This window comes from Notolepis coatsorum (genome assembly GCF_963971535.1).
Source record: "Notolepis coatsorum genome assembly, chromosome: 1".
Classification (NCBI taxonomy): Eukaryota; Metazoa; Chordata; class Actinopteri; order Aulopiformes; family Paralepididae; genus Notolepis; species Notolepis coatsorum.
The window spans coordinates 297,544,502-297,571,365 of record NC_140165.1 but is presented as its reverse complement, the minus strand read 5'-3'; the positions used below and the strand labels follow the sequence as shown (position 1 = coordinate 297,571,365).

Genomic DNA, 26,864 nt, shown 5'->3' with positions numbered 1-26,864 from the left:
TACAAACCCATTAGCTAATTAAACTCTCAGCTGTCACTGCCAGCAGCAGCAACCTAAGCCCTGACCTTCCTTACTGCAACATCTACTGTTATAAAGGGATACTATTACCCTGTTCTTTATTTATTTTCTAACAAATAACACTCATTTAACTGCACTGATCCAATTTTACAGCTAATATTTTGGACAAAGGCTCAGTGGAAATGCATGTTTTGTAAAGAGAATCCGTTTAAGTGGACGAGGAAGCTTTGGCATTTTTCCTCCAGGCTGAGGGGCTTTGGTGATGGAAGAGAGACCTTGAAATGTGAACATTTAATTGGATGGAGTGAGTGACTCTTCTGAATGGACCTATCTCAAACCCCACCCTCTTTTCTTGATCCTCCAATCACAACGGTTGCTTCTCTCGTAGCAACAGTTGTAAATGGTAAATGGCTGCATTTATATAGCCCTTTTATCCAAAGCGCTTTACAATTTGTTCCTCACATTTTACCCATTCACTCACACATTCACACACCGACAGCAGAGGCAACCATGCAAGGTGCCAACCTGCTCATCGGGAGCAGTTAGGGGTTAGTGTCTTGCTCAAGGACACTTCAACACGCTGCCCGGGAGGAGCGGAAATCGAACCGGGAACCTCCGGATAACCAGACAACTGCTCTACCGAGCCACTGTCACAGTTGTGATTGGAGGATCAAGAAAAGAGGGCGGGGTTTGAGATAGGTCAAATTGAATGTGATGGATGAATAGAAAAAGCAGTGAAAGGTGGAAGTTCTTGTTGGTAGTCAACCAGTTTGCTTGACCTTGACAGAACCTTCTTTCTTGGTAATTAAGAAAGGAGGACAGACTGAGTGGAGATGGATGGACCCCAGCAGCAACATGGATGTCAATGACACAATGGTGCACTTGGATATTTTGCCGCCGACATCAATCTATAAGCAGAAAACATTTGGAGGTGAATGGCTGTTATGGATCCTATTTCTATGGATTTCAGCAGAGGGATTTCTCTACATGGGACCAAAAGTCAACAAGACCAACATCAAAATATAAAGTTATGAATATGATCTAGTTGCCTGACAAGTGCTGTAATTTTAATTTTTTTTTATACTACTGTGTAGTAAATATGATTGGTTCAAAAACACCCATAGGCCTCCTTGTGCTATCCATGTTACCCAATTATGTGTAACTGGTCCATGAAACTCATAACCTTTGATACAATGTACGATAATACAATCACTTCCTCTGTAGAACATACAATGTATGAATACCATTAATGAAGACACATCTGATTATACTGTGAGATTCATATTTTGGAAAAGGACATGTATCATGGTTTTTGAAGGCTAAACCACATGTCCCATTGGATTGGAGCCTGATGAGGGGATGCAGCACAATGCCATGTTTCTCATCGGTTTAATCATGCACTGTACTAGTCATGCCAGACATTGTTTAAAAGTTATTAACCTGTTCTTTAAAATGTAAATGATAAGAGTGCATCTGTACAAAAAACATATGACTTATGACATATGAAACATGTGAAAATATGACTTCTTAAAAGAAACGTGGTCCTCTGGCTCAACCTGCCCCAGATTAGGAGTAAATCGAGCCACACATGGGTAAACTGACCAATTTACTTTTTACAACTATAAATGTGGACATGATACATGATGATCTGTTCTTTTATCAAATACAATTGAACAGAACATTCTTATTTATTGTCCTTAATTTCATTAACACTATATATATTTTCAAACCTTGATCAATTTGCATTGGCACAAGAGTCATTACCCCTGACCTGTAAAACTTACTTACATTTAAATTAACTGCAAAAAATATATTAATGCTTTTTTTTGGGTCAAGAATAGGATAAGCACTTTTTTCATTGTGCTTCCCTCCATCAAAGCCTGGGTAAAATTAAAGGTTTTTTGTGTGGTCCAATGACAAAATCCTATACAGAGCTGTGGATCAACTCCCACAGGGCTCTCTTACCACTCTCCCCCACAAGTAATATTTAAAATCTAGGTTACTGGGTGAGCTGAGCTGTATTTCACATTCGGTGCTGGAGTTTTGGGGGATGAATGAATGAATGAATGAATGAATGAATGAATGAATGAATGAATGAATGAATGAATTGTTCAGAGGGGTTATTATGAATGAATGAATGAATGAATGAATGAATGAATGAATGAATGAATGAATGAATTATTCAGAGGGGTTATTATGATGCCTACTTGTTTTGGTCTCATGGTAGGGCATATAGGCTACCAGGGGTGTAAAAAGTACCCAGAAATTATACTTAAGTGAAAGTATGGGTACCGTCTCAAAATCTGACTCAAGTAAAAGTCAACGTATCTGGCTAAAAACACACTTGAGTAAAAGTAAAAAAGTCCTACTTTTAAATGTACTTAAGTACTAAAAAGTAAAAGTAAAAAATGTTTTGAAAGGGATAGACCAGGGGTCTCAAATTCATTCCATCGTGGGCCAAGTTTTCATTTTAACTATACATTGCACCAGGTGAGTTAGTTGAAGAGGTGAGCCAATTAGTGAAATCATCAGCTGGTGTTTAGGCAAGGCTGGAATGAAACCAAGCATACACTCTGCCCACAATGGAATGTGTTCTGCGATAGACAATGCTGAAGACAGACAGAAGACAGAATACTGGAGTACCCTGAATAATATCACAATATTAACCACAGCATAATGCGGATCTGACTGTCTATTCTTCTGATAGCAGGTGTTTAATCAAAGATCCCTGCTTTCTAGTGTTGCACAAGGACCAATCAGCATGGGTATGGGCGGGTTCATTTTCCATTGATGGGGATTTGATTGGCTGTTTACCTGCGGTCGCAGGATTAATAACGTTAACGTTAGTTCGGCCAGATAAACAATTAAAATATACTAATTAAATGGTTGGACCTGTGAGATTTGTACTTTGTACTTTGTAGGTCTGCATTTTAAATGTAAGGAGTAAAAAGTATGTATTTTTTCTCTGAAATGTAATGGAGTAAAAGTACAAAGTATACAAACCTAATAATACTAGAGTAAAGTACAAATCCCCCAAAACAGTACTTAAGTATTGTAACGAAGTACAATTACTCAAGTACTTTACACCCCTGTAGGCTACTATATCTAGGGTAGGGTTGTAAGTAACCTATTGTTGGTGTGAATAGTACGGGGTGTAAAACACAGACAGGAGGACCTCTTCTTATCAATAAAATCGTCTGTAACATGTACAATAGGTACCCCACGTCACGTGCTATTGTCGTGGTCACGTGAGGCTGTTGACCAATGACAATCGTGGTGGACTGGAGCGGCACAGTCTCCCTCGCGCGTCGGCAACCAATATTTCAGTCGTCGGCGTCGCTTATGCTATAAATTGCATGCCGTTCATGCCTGGCCAATATGCTCCCGGCCAACATAAATATCGAGTAATTACGCCAACATCCCCCAGTTTTACAACGTGGGTGATGGCATGTAGGCTACTGTACACTGCAGCTGTGAGGAATTATGATTCCGGAGATCGCGTGGCAAATTGATTATGTTTATGTGCGTTGAATGTATAGAGAGGGAAGTTTTCCCGACGAAGAGAAGGGACGGACGCGTCGCGGTGTTTTACACTATGTTGGTAAGTGGAGAGACGTTTTCGGTCTGGACAGACAGAATATCAATATGAATATGAGTAGCATTACGCCCATATTTCCAAAAATACTGAACGATTTTTATTTATTTATGAATGACTACTTTGTCTCGGTTTATTTCTGTTCTTAGGCTAAGAACTTAATCGGGACAAAAAGTGGCGAGTACAGACTAGTACAGACCCTGTGGATAATACGCAGAACTATATAAGGGTTTTAGGTCCGTTTTTATCTCTTAATTAATCATGACGTTAACCATTTATTTATATACTTGAGATAAAAGTGTAAATTAAACTGTCATCACTCGTCGTTGAGTCACAAATAGGCACGGATGATCGATGAACCTGTTCTCCGTGGCTGTTGACTTTGCAAGATGTCCGTTTCAGTCACAGTCTCCTCCCCATCATACATTTGTATATTATTCTCTGTTAGGATCTATGGGTAACAGTACTGTATATTTGCATATCGTATATGTCACAAATGTAAAAGTACTATATAGTATGTATGTCATGTATGTCCCTATGCCATAAATGTCATCATGATGTCATGTATGTTGTGTATGTCATAAATGTCACTATGAATTGAAAACGGGGGACCCTGATGTAAACATGACAAACGTCTTTCTCTGGTCTGCATCCCCTTAACAATTGTGTGTATTGAGCTGTACTGTGTAGTGTACCCATTCTACAATCTGTTAAATAAAGTTTTCATTCATTCATTCATCCTTCTCGACAATTGGCCCTTATAACGCCACTAATCCACTACCACTGTTGACATAGCGTGGTGAGCTTTGAGGATTCAGAGGACATAGAGATCGGGGTCATGCAGCCTATAACCTTTATGTTTGAAACGTGATATGCCCGCAGCCCGCTTGTGTATCGAATTTGCACTGGATCCCAAGATGTCTCATCAGCCACAGAGGGTAATGTCAAATAAAATATACAATTAGAACATTTGCCTAAATATCCCTGCGTGATGAGAAAATGTCCTATAAGATAAATCTTGGTTTAATTACCACACATCCTGGTGTGGGTGGCTACGTCCTCTGGTCTAATTTTAGTCGTCAGTTAGAGGCAATTCTTATAGCTTCCTTGTTGCATAATACCAGTTGAGTACCCTTACAATTTATTGAATGGATGAGAAACTCTGAGCCCTGGCAATACTGCACAAATCCATTGAGTTACATAAGGCACCCCTTGTTTTTGCAGGGGTGGTAGTCCAAAAATAGGTATCAGAGTATTGATTGATTGATTGAACATTTTATTAACAGATTGCAGAATGGGTACAATACAGTACAGCTCAATACACACAATTGTTAAGGGGATGCAGACCAGAGAAAGACGTTCGTCTTGTTTACATCAGGGTCCCCCATTTATGAATGTAGGCCATATGTGTTACACCGAGAGGGCAAACCTTCATCTAGCCATGCAATTTGAAGAAATGGTTTGCCTCAAACCATAGGACTAACACATTCTCTTGTCTCACATTATTTTTGTCCTGGGTGCAATTCCCCAAACATTAGCAGTATGGACACGGATGCAGATTGCAGACAATGATTTCATTTCTTCCAAGAGGAGTGGAGAGAACTCCACTGTGATCTGGTTTGCCTTAGCGAGACCATCTGGCTAACCTCTTTATTTACTGCAACAACACTGGCATTAGAATCACTCGGAACTGTTATCACAAATGCCTTTTAGACCGCATTAGGTACCCCATGACTGGGTAGCCTATTACACTGTGTAATCAGGAAACTGATGTTATATAATGCATGTTGAGAGATGGCTTTCAGGCCCGTGGGTAGATATTGGCCTTATTTGTATTCCTTGTATGTGTGATTTATCACTATAGGAAGACGTTTTGTACAGATCAGATGATGGTTGTTTCCCCCAGAGGGAAGTGCCTACTAGTGCCTCTACTTGTCATGTTCATTCCAGAGAAAATTCCAATAAATGTTCCCTTTTGACAAATCCAAAATAACTCATACAGGGTATATCCTAAATGCCCCAAATCCTCAATGACACAATTTTAAATGTTTTTACTTTTTTTTTTATTCTATCTATTTTTGGGATTTCTGTATTTTTCACCCATCCCAATTTAGTCATTATGCCAATTCCCTTCCTGGTCGTTGCCCGCATTGCCCCACTGTCGGCCTGGGGAGGGTGTAGAATTACCACATGCCTCCTCCGATACATGTGGAGTCGCCACTCGCCAGCCGCTTCTTTTCACCTGACAGCGAGGCATTTCACTGCTATTTCCCCCAGATCCCCTCCCTGCTGAACAGGCGCCCCAACCGACCAGTAGGAGTCGCAGTTTACAACGACCGCTGACAGCTGGATTAGATCCCAGAGTCTCTGTGGTGGTAGGCGAGTGCTTAGTCCACTGCGCTACCCAGCCGCACCCACAATGACACCCTTTGACCATGCTCCTAATCTGGTCCAATGGTTTGGAAAAGTGATTTTCAGAAAATTAAATATGGCTGACTTCATGGGTCCTTATGACAGATTTGTTCTCCAGAAGGAGCCACATTTCTGGGTATCATTTCCATGAGTGTTGATTGATTGATTGATTGATTGAAAACTTTATTAACAGATTGCAGAATGGGTACAGTACAGTACAGCTCAATACACACAATTGTTAAGGGGATGCAGACCAGAGAAAGACTTTCGTCTTGTTTACATCAGGGTCCCCCATTTTCAATTCATCAGTACATATATGACATACATGACATACAGATACTAGACAGTACTGCTACATCTATACATTTATGACATACCAGATTTGCAAATACAGTACTGTTTGTGATACAAAAAGAATCCAGAAAAGAGCGTATATACATTTGATGTAAAAACTGTACATTGGGGGAGGTTGGGTAGGTGGGGTGGGGTTGGGTGGGGGGGGGGCTGTACATTGGAGGTGGGTGGGGTGGGGGGGGGGGGGTTGGGTAGGAGGGGGGTAGGAGAGGTGGGTACGACTAACATCTGTAGTGTGGTAGTGAAAGGGTTAACCTTCTGTATTGTCGCAGTGAAAGGGTTAAAGCACCAGCGTATAACACATCATTAACTTGAATAAATAGGCCACACTGTCCAAACCAGAGTACTGAACAGAATGGCAGCAGCTCCTCCACCTCCACCACCAGTGTGGAAGATACTGCCATGCATCCTAATAGAGTGAGGCACACTGCAGCATGGGTTGGAGGAGGAAGATCCGTTCATGTTAAAATCACAAGTATGTAAGATCTATTGATTTGAAATCGATATCTGAAATCTTAAAATGACATACAGCATTTGGAGACGATGATTTCACTGATCTCCTGTTCCTCTTTTAATAAACCATAGGCATAAACTATGAATTGATGAATAATATAACATCTAGATCCAAAATAAACGAGACACAACAATCTCACTCCATCCAATTATAAAAGCACAATGCTGCCTCATAGAAGTGAATCCCGGCTCCCACACTCAAGGCTCTCACCCCCTGTGTACTGCAGTCTGCGTGGGGAATGTTAGAGTGGTCTAATTCACAACACTGAGCTCGTGGTCTGTTTGCTCCTCTGGCTTATTCATTATTATTCACAGCACAACACGCACTAGTCTGGTCTCCACTTCAAGGCACAGGGCTTAACTTCCTCCTTAACAATAGTTATGTGATTCATTTCCTTCATTCTTTGTATTGACAAATAGGGCTGCACGATTAATCGAAAAAAGAAATCGTTATCTCGATTCATAGACCTATGCGATCTCATTAAAAAATTATGACTATTTTTTTTATTTATATTTGACTACAATTTATTTATTTCTTAAACATTATTTTTTTACTTTTTACTTAACTTTTTTAAATGATGATGAAAAATAAGAATCGTCTGAGAGAATCGTGATCTCAATTCTTAGAGAAAAATCGTGATTCACATTTTAGCAAGAATCGTGCAGCCCTATTGACAAAGGGCCATTTCACCAAAGATACATCAATACTGATTAGTTTTGCCCACAATTGTATACCAGAACTGTTAAAGGAACACGCAAGGAGAGCAGCACGGATTGTGCTGAGAAAGGACTCTACTTATAGGGCTCCAAAATTCTCAACTTATTCTTTAATACTAGGTTTCATATAGTGTATTCCAGAATATGCCTATTTTCTGATGATAAAACAAGAGCTACTGTATGACAACATCTAAATGAGAATGAAAATCCTTTCTTGGAAACTACATTAATACTCTATCCAACAGGACCACTACAGAGGTTGTTAAAGGAATACATTATGGGAAATGTGCTTACCGACTTCTCCAGTCAGATAAGATAACAGTCTCTGTGTGTTCAGTAGAAAGCCATCTGGCTGCAAGCCAGCCTATAGCTTAGCACAAATTAATGGAAGCGTATACGGATCAGCTAGCCTAGCTGTTGGCCAAAAACACTCCCAGAGTTTTAAGCTAGGCTAGCTGGTCTTTGTGTTAATTACAGCTCAAGGAAATTATGTACTGTAGACGGGAGGGGGAAAATAGCACAGCCTAAAGATTTATGGAGGGATAATGAATAATGTGTATAGTTTCCGATTTAGTAAGTTGCTTCATTCTTGGTACAGTGAATGGGGCTTATTAGGAATTCAAATCATAACCAAGCATTGAGACCGGGACAAAATAGATCAAATATTTCAGATGTGTTTATAGGTGGAATGTTCCTCTTTAGACGATTTGTCAGGTTGAGCTTTAGAATCAAATAAACAAAATTGCGTTTTGATGTCATGCCACTTGAGTCTGCCTCGGCCATGCCAGGCTCCCTAGACCCCACTGTGGAGAAGTGGCTACTGCTGTCTCTGTGAGGTTGGGGTTACTTCCATGATCGTATTCCCTCGACTGTAATAATGGACTCGCTCTGTTCCTCGGAGCAGCATGTTCTGTTGAGCTACACAGCAGTGGAGGAGGGATGACAAAAATTAAAAATGTTTACTGTGTTTATTTTTATACCGCTCTTAAATCATATATCACAGACAGCTCCCGCCCAGGGGACCACAGATGTAAATTACCATACAGCTATATATGCTGCATGGTGCAATATATTTATTGTGCATTGTCCCTGTCAAAAATAAATAAATGCATACGTATATATACATTTATAATACAATATAAATGTCTCTGTCCTGGGACTAGATAAGGTGAGGCTGATTGATTACACAACGTTGAGTTATTGTTGTAGGGATGCGGCCTCAAGCTGGTAAGCCTACAAACTAATAGTAATAATACCTAATACCTAACTAATACCTAATAGCAAACAGAAAAGACAAAACCAAATCATCCATTATTCGCTCTTAGCAACCACAGAATAACTGACCACAAGAATGGGGATTCGTGCAAATCCCCCAGTAAGTAGCAGGGGCTCCTTCCGCTAACTGGCTGCGAGACGTTTTGAGTGTCGCCGCTGATTAAGAGAAGAAGTGTCGCCCCGGCCTTGATTGACCTTCACCGGCACGGCGACAGTGTGATCGGCATGGCGACAGTGTCACCACCGTGATGTTTGTCTCGGGGGCTTCGCTCGCCCATCTGTTGACTTGATTAACTATTGTGTGTGTATTCATCACTCGGTGGCGTGACAGCTGCGTTTGTCTCCGCAGGCCTGACGCATGAGGCTGCTTTATGAGGCAGCCTAGAGGACTGTGATGGAGGAGGCTGCCAGCCAGCTCGAGAGGGACCATGTGCACAATATCTACGAGAAGATCGCTCCGTTTTTCAACGACAACCGCTACAAGGCCTGGCCCAAGGTACGGCAGTTCCTTCTGGACCAGCCACCGGGGAGCATCGTTGCCGACGTGGGTACGTATAACGGTCTTTAATTGGGATAAACAGGAAGGGACGTCGCTTGGTGGGTGTTGGGTTAAAAACTCAAAGGGATAACGGAAAAAGAGCCACTTGTATAGCTCCAACATACCTTTTAATGGACAGTGCTTTAAGCCCAAGGGGGCGTTTGCCAGGTCGCATTGTTTTGACCTGAGAAAAAGCCCTTGGGCTACAAACATTGTCCATTAGAAGGTGTGTTGGGATGAAACGAGTGTCTGAGACCTGCCTTTATTCGGGTAACAGTCCCCCTCTTGATAATCCCTCAACACATAGGTCACTAATGGGCGGAACGCGGTCCAGGTCCGGACCCCAGACAGAGTCCTATTTGGACCCAGACCTACAGTATATAACCCATAAATGATTGAGAATTTATCAATTTTTCATTTCCATTTTAACTGGTGCAACTTTTCTAGCCTTTACGGCACTGGTTTAGCAGCCCAGGAAACTCTCAGACCCAATTGTATGAGTTGTAAATCAAATCAAATCTGTGTATTCCGATAAGCTACAGACACGGGGGAGAGAGACGAGACAGTCAGAAAAGTAATTTCATAGTCAGAGAAAAGTAATTTCACATGGCGTGCTCTAAAAAGAGAAAGTAGACGGTGAAAACAGCTTTTAATCAAGAATGAACAGACTCTTACATATTCATTCTTCCCACAGGCAGTTCAAAACCAGTATGTCTCATATGCTCCGAGACGGTGGATTTTATAAAAAGCGGCGTCGTGAAACGCCACTACGAGACGAAGCACAAATCTTTTGAGCAAACATACCCACTCAAATCCCAACCAAGGGCACAGAAAATAAACGATCGAAGAGCCCAATACGATCGATCCACCAGAATCCTAATACATTAATTTGCCGCCCATCAACGTGCTAATGAATGTTCCCGGTTGCTTGTCCACATACAGCTGTGAGGCTGAGCTTTCTCCACTATGAACATATTATTAAAACCAAATATTGTTCTAGGCTCACCGATGAGCACTTAATGAGAATGGCCCTGACACCGTTCCAGCCCAGATCTATAGCCCACTTCTCTCACTGAACAAGAGAAAGTGGTGGAGTGGGATATAAGGGAAAGAAAGAGAAAAGGAACCGTTAAAGCTGTTTAATTGTTAAGAACAGTTGAGTTTGTTTGTTATAACATTGGTTAACACTTTGAGTGCCACAGACGAGATTTTTTATTTTTTTTTATTAGCGATTTGAATTCATATTTCATCAATCTAGCCTCACGTTAGTGCTGCAAACTCTCTCTGAGCTCCATTGGGAAAATACCGCCCCTATCGTCTCTCCCTGTGGTACTGCACCCCTTTGGAATGGATTGAATGAAACGCATGTGGGGAAAAAAATCCTGCTTCCTCATTTTACTTCTCAGGCAAGTCACCCGAGACGATCGGATTCATTGCCGAGCCCCAGAACAGCGTGGAATACATATTACCCATACCCAGCGTTGGATCAATAAACGCGATTGATATTTGGAATGGCGATCAGGAATTGGAATAATCTTTTTGGAGAACATCTGATCTGAGGTAAGGAATCTATTTTACCAGTCTTAGGATAATCAGAGCTTTTTTCACAGATATCAACGTGTGCCCTATGTGTGTGCTGATCAGGAAATGAGATAATCGATTTTTCAGCCCGCTTCTATAGCGTGCATAAGTACACATACAGGTGCAGTTCAATAAATTAGAATATCGTGGAAAAGTAATTTTATTTCAGTAATTCAATTCAAAAAGCGAAACTCTCGTAGATTATAGATTCATTACAAACAAAGTGAAATATTTCAAGCCTTTATTTGTTTTAATTTTGATGATTATGTTTTACAGCTCATGAAAGCCCACAATTCTGTATCACCAATAAAAAATGTTGTATAGAAATGTCGGCCTTCTGAAAAGTATGTTCACTCAGTACTTGGTTGGGGCTCCTTTTGCACAACACAAATGATTGCATCAATACAGCGAAATATATTGACTTTTCCACGATATTCAAATTTATTGAGCTGCACCTGTATACTATCGATAATCTAGCGTTTATTTGAAAACTATTCATAAATAAGCCGAAAAATGACAGTTTTTTGTGTATTCCAGAATATTCCAGTAAAGGGCGTTTATCACAGAATCTTTATATTTTCCTGAAACTTTCAAAAAACAAGAGTTTTTCAAAATGTTATAAAACGGAAATGAACCGATTAAAAAAAATAAATAAAAAAAAATAAAAAAATACGTTTCGACAATGTTGACTGCAAACAAGTCATTGATAAGCGACGGCCAGATTATACACACAGCCATAATTTAAGATGTAGTGTATGCGTTCGCAAATATGAGAGCGCTATCATTGAAGTGGGTGGTGGCACTCAAGCGCTAAATCGTGCGCCCCCTGCTGGCACTCAAAGTGTTAAGGAGTGAACACACAAGAAGAATAAGAGAAACTCGAGCTTCACTAAAAGGAGTGAACACACAAGAAGAATAAGAGAAACTCGAGCTTCACTAAAAGGAGTGAACACACAAGAAGAATAAGAGAAACTCGAGTTTCACTAAAAGGAGTGAACACAAGAAGAATAAGAGAAACTTGAGCTTCACTAAAAGGAGTGAATACACAAGAAGAATAAGAGAAACCCGAGCTTCACTAAAAGGAGTGAACACACGTGAAAAATAAGAGAAACTCAAGTGTCACTAAAATGAGTGAACACACAAGAAGAATAAGAGAAACGATATTTCGGACCTTTGCTTGAGGAGGTTTTCTCTCAGCTGGACCTCTTTAATTGAATACCCCTGATCTAACAGGTGATAAGAACAGTGTGTTCTCGTCTGCTTTCATGGAGCGCTGCATGGACATCATCTATGATATATTCTTTGTAGTAGATGGTCACCGTCATGGTTAGCGAAGGCTGCTCATCCTAAAGATGTATGTATGCATGTGTTAAGGATCTGGAGCATTGAACGGACAGATGAGTGTAGATTTTGTGTGGAAGAGACAGAAGAGTTGCCACACCTTTTTTGGTACTGTCCTTATGTAGTCTGTTTTTGGAATGGTGTGCAAAACTGGTTATCGAATTGCAATATCAGTTGCTATATTGATATACAGACTGTACTGTTTGGTGACTTAAAGAAATATAACCTTACTTTTGTAACTATGAAATATGCAATGAATGGAAGGGGACAGCGACGGGTAGCCTTCGGGAGAGGTGTTAGTTGGACAATGCATTGCCTAGGCTACCCGTCACTGTCCGCTTCCATTCATTGTGCTAAGCTAGGCTAACGGGCAGCCAGATCGCTTTCTACTGAACGCACAGAGAGTATCTATCTTCTTGTCTCTCTCTGGAGAAGACGGTAAGCTAATTTCCCAAAATGTTGGCGTGTTTCTTTAAGGCTCTTCGGATCGAAGAGTCCACCAAAAGGCACGTCATACTATGTTAACTGTTCTTAGATGCTGAATGCCCATAAATAATGCTGAGACGGCCTTGCTTGGAGGATAGATTTCCTATATCTTTATAATAAGGTGCCGATCATCTCGTCCATCACAGGCTGTGGTAATGGCAAATACCTCCACATCAATAAGGAGGTGTTCAAGCTGGGGTGCGATGTCTGTCGCCCCCTGGTGGATACTGCCTGGAGCCAGGGACACGAGGTCCAGTTGTGCGATGGGCTGCAGCTGCCTTATAGAGACGGCTGCTTCGACGCGGTGCTCTCTATTGCAGGTAATAGACCCGGACCCCGGTATCGGAGGATCAGCCATTCGTGTGATTTAATCACATGCATTGCTGCCCTTCACTATGCATAAAGCTTGGCAACAGTGGGTATGCATGGCAACAGTGGGAGTTTTACAATTCATTCAAATGTCCAAAAAAATAAATCCAATCAGGAGCACAAGGACAACAGGAAGCACCCAGCGTAGTTGTTGACCCTGTCGGCTATATGCAACGTGATGTGGTGACTCAGAAATGTCAAGTGAGAAAATATAATAATAATAATATTGCCCACTGCCATGGACCCTCACTTGCACCTTTGATTACACTGCCTACTTGCTCATATGCGTATATTGAGAGTTCATTATATTGTTTACACTGCTTATTTGTTATCTGTTCTATAATCTTATTGCCTATATTTATGTATTCGGTAACACTTTATAATAACACTCAGTTATAAGACCTTTATAAGGTATTTGTAGATAATTAACTAATCATGAACAAACCATTTATATACATTCGTAATTTATAGACATTTGTTAATGATGAATAGGCTTCACTTTAGATTAGGGCACACAATAGCATCTGCAAATGATTTATAGATGTTTTATGAATGTCTTAACAAATCATTTGTTGAACATGAACAAATAAATGGAGGTACAGTATAGTCGTTTTTCATATCAATTTTTCAAAGCCTCTACAAATGTGTTACTACACATTATTTAAAGATCAACAGATCAAGTACCAACAATGTTGATAATGAGTTATAAATAATGTAGAACTAATTTGTAAATGTTATACAAATATAGTTATGAATGATTTAATAATAATTTACAAATGTATATAAATGGTTTGTTCATGATTCGTTAATTATCTACAAATACCTTATAAAGGTCTTATAACTGAGTGTTATTATAAAGTGTTACCATGTCTTCTACTATTACCCTGCCCATACCTGTACCCCCCCCCCCCCCCATGCTGCTATGATGCCCGAATTTCCCCCAAGTAAAGGGGATCAATAAAGGAATATCTTATCTTACATTTGTCTGACCGGTCTCTGCTTTCCCTTAGTCATCCATCATTTGTCCACCAAAGAGCGGCGTATTCGAGCAATAAAAGAGATGGCGCGGACCCTGCGCGCCGGGGGCCGCCTCATGATCTACGTGTGGGCCATGGAGCAGAAGCGTCGCAAGTTCGAGAAGCAGGACATCTTCGTCCCCTGGAACCCCAACCCTCCCTCGTCCTCCAGCTTCGACGGGGAGCGTGCCAAGCCTAGGAGGAGGGCCACGGCGCAGAGCGCGAGCGAAGCCACGGACGACACCGACAAGCACAGGAAGGTGAGAAGCACATCGTCCGTGGCAGACGAGGAGGACCTGGCCTGCGGCGGCGACCAGCGGGGCAGGAGGCTGTGGTTCTTCTCCAGGTCCCTGGATTCCGTGTTGGACTTCGGAAGCCTGGCCATCGCCCTCTCGTCGTCCAGGGACCTGAGCACTTTATCCTCAGCCGCGGGGGAGAGTGACGGGAGCAAGGCCGGCCGGCGTGGGAAGGGGAGGGGCCTGATCAAGCAGGTCTCCAGCTTCTTCTACCCTTCCTCCCAGATGGGCTCGGAGGAGGAGGACGTGTTCAACTCGGTCACTGACGTGCACAAGGGGCGGAGGGAGGTCGGCGGCAACGCGACCACCGGCACGCGGGTCGCGGGAAAACAGAGCATCTCCGCGGCGTTGATCCAGGAGTGCGGCTCCGTAGCTCTGCCGGATCTGTTCCCCTGCCAGAGGGGCCTTCCCAAGCCGCCCGGGGAGCACGAGAGCGACGGAGACCCGGGGGGGAAAGGCGGAGAGCGACGGGAAAGCACACAGAGTCCTCAGGAGAGTGAGGGTCAGGGGGCAGGCGCCTGCCTTAGGTACTACCATGTCTTCAGGGAGGGCGAGCTGGCGGAGCTGATAGAGAACCACGTTGAGGAACTTCATGTCACTCACAACTACTTTGACCACGCCAACTGGTGTGTAGTGGCAGAGAAAATTCAGGTTTGGAAAATATAACTTGGTTTTAACAAGTTTGATTTTACTTTTATTTTTCTTAAATTTTGTGCCTCCAATTTTTTGCATTGAATATTTTTTTTTTGTTGTTGTCATGAGTCAGGGTGGGTTGCAGAATTTTCTTTTTAAACTGGATTAAATCACGGTTCATCATTAAATCCAAATGTTAGTTAGTTTAAAACTAAGCAGTAGTTACATTTTAAACTTTAAATCCGTTTTGTTTTACTCCAAACCTAGATTAATCCTAATTAATCTTATTATTATTATATATTTTTTAACAGAATAGCTTTATTTTTCTTCTTTTGATGGCTTAAACACCCAACATTGCCAAGAAAATACTAGCATCCTGATTTTAAACTATGGTTAAAGTCATCAAGGATTACATTTTAATTGTTTAATTGTGGTTAATTCTAAATCTGGATTTACCCATTTTAAAACTAGTTTAACTAGGCTTAATCTCCGATTACAACACATTTTAGGTTAAATTAAACCTAGTCGGTGCAACCCACCCTTAGTCTAGTCTACACATTCAGTTGTAGCCATCGTAGACGTTTTGCTGCTGTGAACCACCCCTGTTTCCCCTCCTCCCTCCCTCCCTCGCTCCAAAATAAATGTCATTTTTACCTCGTCAGTAGTCAGAATGCACAAGTAATGGTCTGGCAACTGCCTGTTTCAGAGAAACAGAGGTTCTGTGTTACTGTACGCTTATTCAGTTATATTCTACCTTTGGGGGGAATGCATGATGGGAGTGTTCTACGATGGCCACCACTGTATGCCGTGAGATTTTAAAGTCAGTTGATGCTATTTATATACAAGCAATTAACAAGCAGTATCCAGATAACCAGTGAGGTGTTCCTTTTGAGATGATCTACGTCAGGACTTTCACTCAATGTCACACCGTACGTAACTCCAGTGCTGCTAACAATGAAAACTATGAAAGGTTTCTGCCAAGGAGTCATACATTTCTAGTTCTCTTTGTGGACAAGACTTCTTATTTTTAGCCAAAGAGGACTTTGTAAGATGCTACTCTTCCATCTAGCTCTATAGAAAAAAAGGTTTTGACAGCCATGATCATAGTGGAAAACTTTTGTCTCATGCCTGGTACCCGCTCTATTTTAAAGATTGCACATATTCCTCAGTGCCAGACATGAGGAGCCAACCTCACAGCAATTATATATCATGTACACCTTGGTATTACTTTCTATGTGAACCACTAGTGTGCAACACGTCATTCGTTATACAAATTAAAAATAAATAAAAAAAGGAGTGGATAACCATTCCGAAAGACCATTTCATGCAAATGATGTGTGTGGTTTTTGGTGACTATATTCCATTCCGCCGAGGTGTTTTTTCCGAAGGAAAGTCTTGCCAACATTTCTGCTCGATGTTGATTATCCGTGCGTGTCGTGTTTTTGTTTTGTCTTGTGAAACACGTGGCTGAACCATAAAAAGTCATGTTTCGGCAACTGGACTGCTTCTCGTATACTACTGTGAATAAACATTGCACTGTACTGAACTTGAATATGATACAGCATCCCTTCCCATTCACGTCTACACTCTTGAGTCTTGAACGAGTAATTTGGCTGTATCTGTGATTATGTTGTTGTCATTATAAGTCTGCGTTTCTTTGATGCTCCAGATTCAGAATGTCCATGTGTTCGCATGGCAAAGGCATAAACCTCGCCCTCTTTTTCTTGTATTCTTTCATTTTTCAAACCTTTATTTAAACTCGAAAGGCAACTGAGGTTTCCCTCATTTACAGTCATGTCGAGCGTACATAGAGAAATAAGCAAAAAATAAATCATATAAAATCACAAGACAATAAGGTGAGACAAAAGTAATAACAAATCTATTAAAACACATACAACTTGATTGACAATGGGAGATAAAGGTTTTAAACTCTGCAACAGAGGGGAGAATCTCAAGCTTTAAGGACTGTTGGAGTTCATTCCATGAGCTAGAGGGGCATCATAGCGAAATGCAGATTTACCCTGTTCCGAGCAAACTAGAGGGACCTTTAAGGACCAGCCAGTCACTAGAACGGGTTTCATAGTAAAGCAATCTCAACAGTTGTGATGGGAGGATCAAGGAAAGAAGGCGGGGTTTGAGTCAATTTGGGATGAACATTCCAGTGGCAGTTCTGCATGAGTGTCGTGCACCACCTGGACATCAAATAAACACTCATTCCGATGACACAATATATTTTTTTAATCCTACGGGAGCCGTCCTTGATGTAGTTATTACCGTGATACACTAGGAATGGCCCTTTCTGTCCATTCAAGCAGCTGTGACTGTACCGCCAGTATGTTGCTGCTTGCTACTTGATGTCAGTGAATGACATGAATAGGTAACACTTGAAGCCTAATAGTACAGCATGTCTGGACCAATAGTTTGTTCTGTAGTGAAAGTGGTACCTCGCCTATTTATGTGACCAGTCGTTTATCTTCATTAAATATTTTTGTTCATGATGGATGTCTCGTGTTTCAATCATTTCATTCTGATATGTATTTTAACTCCTTGAGCAGGACACTTAACCCCTAACTGCTCCTGACGAGCAGGTTGGCATCTTGCATCGTTGCCTCTGCCGTCGGTGTGTTAATGTCTGAGTGAATGGTTGAATGTGAGGCATAAGTTGTAAAAAAAAATATAAATGCAGTCCAATTATCAGTATTTACACAGTGACGGGTGCAAGGTGTGTGTGTGATTTCAATATTGTCACAAACGGGTCAATTGTGACAAAAAGGGAGTCCACACGTGAAAGCAAATGAACATAATTATTTATTTTAACCTACGGTATATAACAATCAATCAAATAAACAATGAATAATGTATGGATAAGAATCAGTTCTGAATGCAGTGTATGGATGAGTGAATGGTGATGCGGTGTGGTGTAAGTAGGAGAAAGCTAAATCAACAGGTGTTGGATAACCTGGTGAGAGGAGATGGAGAAGAGACCAGAATGTTAACAAGAGTTATACATGTTTATACACAGGCAGCTCCCAATGACCAGGTGAGTCGAATTGGGCTGACGAGCCACCCACTCTGCCATGCTCCCTAGAGGGGCAGCAGACTCACCAATAAGCAGGCAGAGTGGGGGCCGTCACAATATCTAATTATTTATTGGTTATACAATTATTGGATTATTAATATACTGATACAGTATTCATTTTCACAATAGCAAATAACCAGCCCAGCATGTACTGTACTCTTCTCCCTCCTATAATAGATTCTTCTCAGGATTCTCTTGAGCCTGGGGATGGATTCCTACATTCCACATTCTCTCCATACCTGCAATATATAGAACATTATTATTTCACTCAAACTCTGCTATCCTTAAAAAAAACACATCAACATTATGGGAAATGCGCTTACCATCCTCAGACACAAAGATAGATGCCAATCTCCTCTCTCCGCATTCAGTAGAAAGCTATCTGGCTGCAAGCTAGCCTAGCACATCTTAGCACAAATTAATGGTAGTGGATACGGACCAGCTAACCTAGCTTAAAACTCTGGGAGAGGTGTTTTTGGCCAACAGCTAGACTAACTGGTCCGTATCTGCTTCCATTCATTTGTGCTAAGCTAGGCTAGCTTGCAGCTGGATAGCTTTCTACTGAACGCACAAAGAGGAAATAGGTATCTATCTTCTTGTCTGACTCTGGAGAAGACTGTAAGCGAATTTCCCATAATGTTAGCGTGTTTGTTTAACAATACTGGTTTGAACAATAATGGTTTGCATGTGGCTTGTGTGATTACTTTAGTAATACAGCTAGGGCTGTTTGATACAACGAGATACCTCGTGGGCCACTGCACAGAAAGGGATGGCCACTTGAGGCCAAGTCCTTTTCGTCAAGCGTTTCCTGTACCTGTGTTGCTGCTCTGTGGACAATGGAGTGCCTGAGGGCCAGCTTGCTGACGTCTCTGGAGTAGCCTCCCCCTATAACACTGGCTACAGGAATACCCCTGGCCGCCACAGTCTTCATCACATACAGATCCCTCTTATACAGCCCTAAAACGGACAGATTGATGGATGATAGAGAGAAATGGAATGGACGGACGGACAAGACCTTTAATGTAACCAAAATTCACTTGTGCCGTTAATACCAAAACCAAGGGGAATGGTCTAAAATCATTCCGACTGGAGACACCTGAGGTCAAACCTTGTCGCTCACCTTGGTCAGTGAGACTGAGTCCCCCCAGTTCATCTTCCCAGTGAGGGTCCACGCCAGCGTCATACAGAACCAGGTCTGGGCGGAAGGTGTCCAGCAGCCGGGGAAGGTGGGTCTCAACTGCTCCAAAATTCATACAAATGACGACTAGTTATGATCCTGGTGAAAGAACACATAAAGAACAGTGCATAACATCCTTATAATTCACAAGGAAACTATAAAAGAAGGAAGGGTCATCAGTCACGTCAGAATACCGGCGTTCTATGCTCTGCTTGGTGCCAGTTCTATTGAGGCCTGTATTAGAATTCAAAATATACCAGCTATCTGAGGAAATATACATCAAACCATATATCAAACGTTAGCTAGTTAACAATGCAACAAATTGCAGATGATTCCGACATCCAAGGTAATAACCTGTTTAAATGACGGGTCATAAACAGGGAGATGGCTGATCCCATTCAACTCAATGTCGGCCGAATTGAAAGTTTCCACACTTGGCAGTCACCTATGTGTGTTCATGCGCTACACAGTGACGTAATGACCCTTCCTTCTTTTATAGGTTCCTTGCCGATTCACACGACTTGGACATATACATCGGATGCATTTCCTAACGTGCATTGACCATATTCACATGGCGGCGGCCGTTTTTCTCTTATGCCGTGCTCGGGTTGGGATTCCTTCCCACACTCTTGGAGGGGTGGAAAGGAATCCCAATCCGAGCATGACTATAGGAATTAAGGTCAATCGAGTTTCCTGTGGGAAAGGTGACTTGCCTGTGGCGAGGTACTCTTTATCCTCCATTCCATCCTCCACACTGACATCTAGGTCACTCCGTTGCTTATGGAGCGGGAAGTTCTTCCCACAATGCACCGAGAATGTGAACACGTCTGGCTCCTCTTTAAAAATGAAAGCTGTGCCGTCTCCCTGTCGGATCCACAACAACATCCCGGGTTTGACCAGAAAATTACACAAAACATTAGGCTACACGCACGCACAAGCATACACACACTAGAACAGCACAAGACAACCGTACAAGTACAACATGCGCGTAACTACCTGATGCACATCTAAATCCACAATGAGAACCTTTCGCCTGGCTGAGGAGGAGGAGGAGTCATCCAGCAGGTGTCTGGCAGCCACCGCTAGGTCATTGAGGAGACAATACCCCGAGCCGTAGCTTGGGAAAGCATGGTGGGTTCCTCCAGCCGTGCTGCAGGCCAGTCCTCTCTGCAGAGCGACCTGTGCCGCCAGCACAGTTCCACCTGGAGACAGGGAAATTAGCCCGTCGGTGCCGAGTGGTTTCTTAATGGAGCACGCCAACATTTTGGGAAATTAGCTTACCGTCTTCTCCAGAGAGAGAGACAAGAAGATAGATACCAGTTTCCTCTCTGTGCGTTCAGTAGAAGGCTATCTGGCTGCATGTTAGCCTAGCTTAGCACAATGAATGGAAGCGGACAGTGCCGGTTAGCCTTCGGGAGAGGTGTTAGTTGGACAATGCCCTAGGCTAACCGGCACTGTCCGCTTGTGCTAAGCTAGGCTAACATGCAGCCAGATCGCTTTCTACTGAACGCACAGAGAGGAAACTGGTATCTATCTTCCTGTCTCTCTCTGGAGAAGACGATAAGCTAATTTCCCCAAATGTTGGCGTGTTCCTTTAAGCACATCCAGCTGCCAAATGATCGTACCGAGCCTGTTCTCACCTGTTTCATATCTACAGCGTCTCACTATGCCTTCGCTCCAGGGAAACCCTGTTCTCCTTTGTTCTTTCTCCCCGGTTTTTCCATTAATGAAGTTGTTTAAGTATTCGTCGGTGTGCACACAGCGCAGTAGGTTCTGAGAGGCTATCTTAGGGATCCACACCTGATGGAACAAAAGTGTGTCGATAAACCTACGCCACTGTAACCTGGTTAACTTGCAAATGCATGCATGCACATATTTAGATTCTAGTGTTAATTGTAACCATATGTATTGTAATGTGTAATATAACTGATAGGGCATACAGACCCTCATCTGCACCTTTGATCACACTGCCTACTTGCTCACATGCGTATTATTCAGAGTTAATTATATTGTTTACACTGCCTGTCTTTACTTTTCTACTGTACTATCATTTTGTTGCCTGTATTTATGTCTTCTATTACCATGCCCATAGCTGTACCTCCCCTCCCCTCCCCCATGCTGCCTTAATTTCCCCAAGGGAATCAATAAAGGAATATCTTATCTTGACTAATATGAAACGAAATCGACGACCTACACTATTTCATAATTCATGGTCATATCATCACCATCAACTTATTCTACATCAACAAAACACTGTTTTATGCTAAAGGATGATTATGATTTTGCACAAGATTTTACACTAGAGGTAAGCTAATTTGGCTGATGTTCATTGATTGATTGATTGAAAACTTTATTAACAGATTGCAGAATGGGTACAATACAGTACATCTCAATACACACAATTGTTAAGGGGATGCAGACCAGAGAAAGACTTTCGTCTTGTTTACATCAGGGTCCCCCATTTTCAATTCATCCGGACATATATGACATACATGACAGACAGTACTGCTACATCTATACATTACATTTATGACATACCAGATTTGATACAAAAAGAGTCCAGAAAAGAGAGTATATACATTTGACGTAAAAACTGTACATTGGAGGAGGTTGGGTGGGAGGGGTTGGGGACACACACACTGTACAACTGTACAAGCAAAACTGTACAGTTGTTTATTCCAGTCTCTGGTTATAACACCACTCTAGCAACTAGAGTCACTACTATCTAGCATGGATGTCACAAGTGTATGCGTGGGATATATTCTCATTCCAAACGTCTCACTCACCTGTTTATGTGTAATGACATGATCCTTTATGAGAAAATCCAGCACCTTGGGAAACTTTCCCATAGGAAATATATGGTTCGGTGGGAGATCGCACACATACTTGCTGTGATGAACTATTGGAAGTCCAGTGGATTCCAGATGTATCTGTGAAATGTCATGCATTTTGAGTCAACCAATTAAAAAAGCTTTCATGCATTGTAACAGAAACAAACACACTGTAGCGTAGCCCCTAATCGAGACACACGTGCCGAAAGAAACGCACAGTAACCACAGAAATTGTGTGGATGTGATGAGGAAAATGGTAAAATCATACTCTTACTTGTTCAGCATGAAAACGTCTGCAGAATATTACACCTGTACCAACGAAGTGTCTTAACTTATGTGGTCTCGGACATATTTGTTTTAGAATGTATGTCATCTCTATGAGTGACAGACGAATTGAACGTGATAGTCGCTAACATGAGAGAAGATAGTATTCACGCAGATCTACTGTACACAAATATGTTACTGTTACAATCCCCCTGACCTAGGGCGGAATTACGCCGATCCACCAGGGCAACCAGAGCGCCTGCCTGGCACAGGGACTATTCAATGGGCTAGTCACATGATACATACAACACTATGCCGCGCCTAGAATAATTTTCACCAGCGCCACTGCCACTAAAACCAAATGGTTTTGATACCAACATAATGAGTGCAATGCACCTTTAATTATTGACCATGCCATTACTGCTTTACCGACCAAACAGCAATTAGCTTAGTGATTAGCTAGCTATTAGCTTTACACTGTTATACACCATTAACCCAAAGCTAGAAATTCGCATTGTGGTTAGCATTGGCTATTAGCGATTAGCTATCTTTATGGTTTTTAGTGTCTTCATTAAAAGACATGGTCACAAACTTGCTCCCGTTCTTGTCTCTTTTGACCGCGAAGGACTCAGGCTTTAGGTGGCGGTTGCCTTCGCTTCCCCTGCGGCCAGGGGTGCAGTGCTGGGCATACGCAGTCAAACGAAGTTTGGGCTTCGTCACTGAGGCAGAAGTACGCAAATCCTATTATTATGCAAAGTCTAGGTGATAAGTGCCGGCGCGACGACACAAAAATGACTCGTTGGCCCGTATACCCCGGCCGCCGGCACTTATCACCTAGACTTTGCATAATAATGGGATACCGACAACCAAATACAAGCCCTGTAGGTGGGGGGTTGCTTGATCTCGACACATGTATGCGCGGGAGCGCGCGTGCACTTGGCGTTTGGCCTTGGCCCATATTACGACTGCACCACTGCCTGCGGCCAAAATGGAGCTGGATGTCGAACCATATTTTATTCTGGAGACCTCTTGGGTTGGACTCATGGAAAATTATGACTTTAGGACGTTGATGTCCTCGAGAGACAGGGCAGGGTGGTGTGTTGTAGTATCTCTTCCTTCCTTCCTGACCTTCTTCACCATGCCCATGAAGACATTGTTGGTTGATGTAAAGTCCACGTCTCTCATTAACACTTTGGCGACCGCACTCTTGCGGCGATTTATGCCTCAGAGGACAGAGGTTTGTTTACAAACCGATGTACTTTCTAAGAGCTATATATATAATTTGTAGTATTGCTATCTGTCCATTCTCATTGTCACTTGAGTGCATAAACTGTGCCTTCATAATGGCTTAAAGAAAATAAAAATCCATCGGTTGGTTGTCATTTTATAGCGTCGTGAATATAAGGTTTATCGCGCTTTTCATCTCTTTTTTTCAGGAAGCTAGATAATAGGCTAAACGTTGGCGCCGTTATATCAAACGCCATTTCTGCTGTATATATACGAATGAAATAAAACAAAGTGCGTAGCATCCGGACTATTACAGAGCATCTATGGATGAAATGGGGGCGGCGGGGAACGCCGATTAGTATTATTGATTAGCAATAGAGTGTGCGTTCAGGTAGCCAATGTCAGTGATCTATCACGTTAGGTTTTAAAACAATGTCCAATCCAGCTGTAATTTGGGGGAATAGTATCCTACCGTCAGGCCATGTGATCGCCGGCAGCATTTCTTCATTAGTCATCGGATTCTGGTCGATCGATATGTCCATTGGCTAATCATAAATCCCATTATTCCAGGCTGAACTATGCGTTCGGTAACATGATCAAAGATGGAGGGTCTTCGTTTGGAATCGAGGCTCATATGAAACGCCCACAGACTGTAAAAGATTATTTTTTTTTTAAATCCCCTCAATGATACTGCAGTGGAGCGATGTCGCCCCTAAGCGGATCTGGCCGGTATTGCATGTTTCGAAAATCAAATATGTGGGTAGGTCATTGATCTCGATCGCGGACGTTAATAGCGTTATAAATATGGAATAAAACAATAACAACTTGCCAGGTCCACAACGCATGGCACCGAAACATGTATATACTCGTGGACGGACGGCATAGTGTTAACACTTTCAGTGCCAGGCCGTGTTTTCCTTTTTACCCTGTTGATGCCACGGTCCACGGCCCATGTAACGTTAATATTGCCTAATCTATGTTTTAAATTATGCTATGTGTCTAATCTGCCCATCGCTTATCAAAGAATCATTTTCCAGTCAACATTGGTAAAGCAGATTGTGTTTTTATCGCTTCATTTCCTTTTTTTTTTTTTTTTTTTTTTTTATAAGTATTTTTATTGCACATTACTTTAGTTACATTCCATGTTGATGCACACATGCAATCTTATTTTTTTTTCTTGTTCAAAAACAATTGTCCAGCGGCATATAACAAAAAAATATTCAAAGTAAGAATAAACATTCTCTTTCTTTTGGCGGGTCCATACATACATATAAACAGGATAGTTAAATAAGCTAGATTTTTGCTGAAAAAAAAAAAAAAAAAAAGAGACAAAAAAAAAAAAAATAAAAAACAGAGCATTAGAAAAAGGCCAAAAGCCAAGACACCACAGAGATTATACCTTCAGACATTGCTGTAATACGAGTAACATTTTGAACTTATATATCCTCTTCATCCTCCCTCAGACCCTTTAAGTAGTCCAACACCGGTCCCCATGTCGTATCAAACACCTTTCTCCGTCCTGTATTTTTAAATCTAAGCCTCTCTAAGCAGAGGGTCTCCCCCAGCTCTCTCATCCACATTTCAAATGAAGGTGCTGCATCCGACTTCCAAAGTCTCAAAATGAGCTTTTTAGCCAACACAGCACCTAGATATATCGGCCTTTTTTCATTTTCAGAGTACTTAGTGACATCGTCACTATATCCCAAAATGGCCACTAAGGGGCAGGGTTCCCACTGTTTATTAAAAACTTTTGAATAAAAGTCAAATATATCAGACCAGAATGTGTGTAAGTTGGGACAAGACCAGAGTTGATGTGTAAGGGTACCATCTTGATTTTTACATTTGTTACACAGTGGTGATACGCTAGGATACATCTTATTCACTTTCACCTTTGAGTAGTGCAACCTGTGTATCACTTTAAATTGAATCAAGTTGATTCTAACATTTACAGAGCACCGGTGAATATTTGTAAGACATGTTTCCCAGAATTCCTCATTGAGGGGTATCCCCAGTTCTGACTCCCACTCAGTCCTATATCTTTCTGTGCTAACTATTACCTGATTGAAAAGTGTCTGGTATATTATTGTCACCGCCCCTTTACTACCTGGTCTAACATTAATTATATTTTCCAGTGCTTGATGCTGAGGAATGTCTGACCATGTATCTACATGAGTCCTTACGAAGTTCCGCATCTGTAGATAGCGGAAAAAATGTGTTGACGGTAAATCGTGTTTGACCTTCAGTTGCTCGAATGATAGGAACTGGCCCTCTTGGTACAAGTCCTTCAAGCTCCCTATACCCTTCGCCTTCCACTGAGCAAACCCTTGGTCCATAGTGGATGGCTTAAAGGCATGGTTATTACAGATTGGAGTGTCTGTATACATATTTGGGGCTTTCAAGTATGTTTTAATCTGTTTCCATACCTTCAAGGAGCTATGTACTATAAAATTCCCTTCATATAATGACTTGTTTATCTTGACAGGGCTATTCAAAAGGGCTAGGAGAGAGGTTCCCTGACAGGCTGCTCGCTCCATTGAGAGCCATGCAGGAGTGACCTCCTCCATGCCCTCCGTAAGGTTAGCACTTCTCCAGAAAGCCATATTGTTTAAATGTGCAGACCAATAGTAACATTTGAAGTCTGGAAGACCAAAGCCACCCTCATTTTTTGTTTTACATAAGTGTTTTTTGCTAATACGTGCAGCTTTATTCTGCCAAATAAAGGGGATTATAATCGAGTCTAATTTTTTGAAATACCGCTGTGGTATGAATACTGGAATTGACTGAAAGATGTATGTAAATCTCGGAAGAACCACCATTTTAATAGCGTTTACTCTCCCAACCAGTGACAGTGGGAGGGTCTTCCAAAAATCTATATTCTGTTTCAACTGTTTTATTTTTACTTTCCAATTCTCTTCCAGTAAGAGTTCAGGTTTTTTAGTAACGGTCACTCCTAGGTAAGTAAATATATCTTTGGTAATCTTAAAGGGGATAGAGTTCAGTGAGGAGCTATCCTTATTTATTTGTATTGGCATTAATTCACTTTTATCCCAATTAATTTGAAAACCTGAAAGAGAGCCAAAATAATTAAACACTTCCATAATTGGAGGAAGGGACTCCTGTGGGTTATCTCTTTAGGGTCTGT

General features: G+C 41.7%; 2 protein-coding genes across 2 annotated transcripts; one reads left to right on the top strand and one right to left on the bottom strand.

The window, feature by feature from the left end:
• The first annotated feature begins 3,554 nt into the window (after window positions 1-3,554).
• trmt9b (tRNA methyltransferase 9B) lies at window positions 3,555-15,506 on the top strand. The gene is made up of 4 exons (XM_084314385.1): window positions 3,555-3,619; window positions 9,234-9,432; window positions 12,977-13,150; window positions 14,210-15,506. Exons 2-4 carry the CDS (start codon window positions 9,279-9,281, stop codon window positions 15,175-15,177), a joined length of 1,296 nt encoding a protein of 431 aa, XP_084170511.1. The 5' UTR covers window positions 3,555-3,619; window positions 9,234-9,278; the 3' UTR covers window positions 15,178-15,506.
• Window positions 15,507-17,971: 2,465 nt separating this feature from the next.
• Window positions 17,972-24,331, bottom strand: LOC311233977 (uncharacterized protein-like). Its single transcript, XM_084321048.1, has 8 exons — window positions 24,195-24,331; window positions 22,187-22,330; window positions 21,041-21,200; window positions 20,397-20,602; window positions 20,114-20,264; window positions 19,344-19,460; window positions 19,038-19,180; window positions 17,972-18,462 (listed from the first exon to the last, which is right to left on the bottom strand). The coding sequence occupies exons 1-8, from the start codon at window positions 24,228-24,230 to the stop codon at window positions 18,439-18,441; spliced, it is 981 nt and encodes a 326-aa protein (XP_084177174.1). The 5' UTR covers window positions 24,231-24,331; the 3' UTR covers window positions 17,972-18,438.
• Window positions 24,332-26,864: the final 2,533 nt, after the last annotated feature.

Excerpts from the sequence above, each read along its gene's own strand:
- trmt9b (XM_084314385.1), top strand. The coding sequence starts at position 9,279 with ATGGAGGAGGCTGCCAGCCAGCTCGAGAGGGACCATGTGCACAATATC. Across the intron at positions 9,433-12,976 it reads GAGCATCGTTGCCGACGTGG|GCTGTGGTAATGGCAAATAC; the intron begins GTACGTATAACG and ends CGTCCATCACAG. Across the intron at positions 13,151-14,209 it reads CGCGGTGCTCTCTATTGCAG|TCATCCATCATTTGTCCACC; the intron begins GTAATAGACCCG and ends GCTTTCCCTTAG.
- LOC311233977 (XM_084321048.1), bottom strand. The coding sequence starts at position 24,230 with ATGAAGAAATGCTGCCGGCGATCACATGGCCTGACG. Across the intron at positions 22,331-24,194 it reads GGCGATCACATGGCCTGACG|ATACATCTGGAATCCACTGG; the intron begins GTAGGATACTAT and ends GACATTTCACAG. Across the intron at positions 18,463-19,037 it reads TCCACAGAGCAGCAACACAG|GTATGGAGAGAATGTGGAAT; the intron begins GTACAGGAAACG and ends TATATATTGCAG.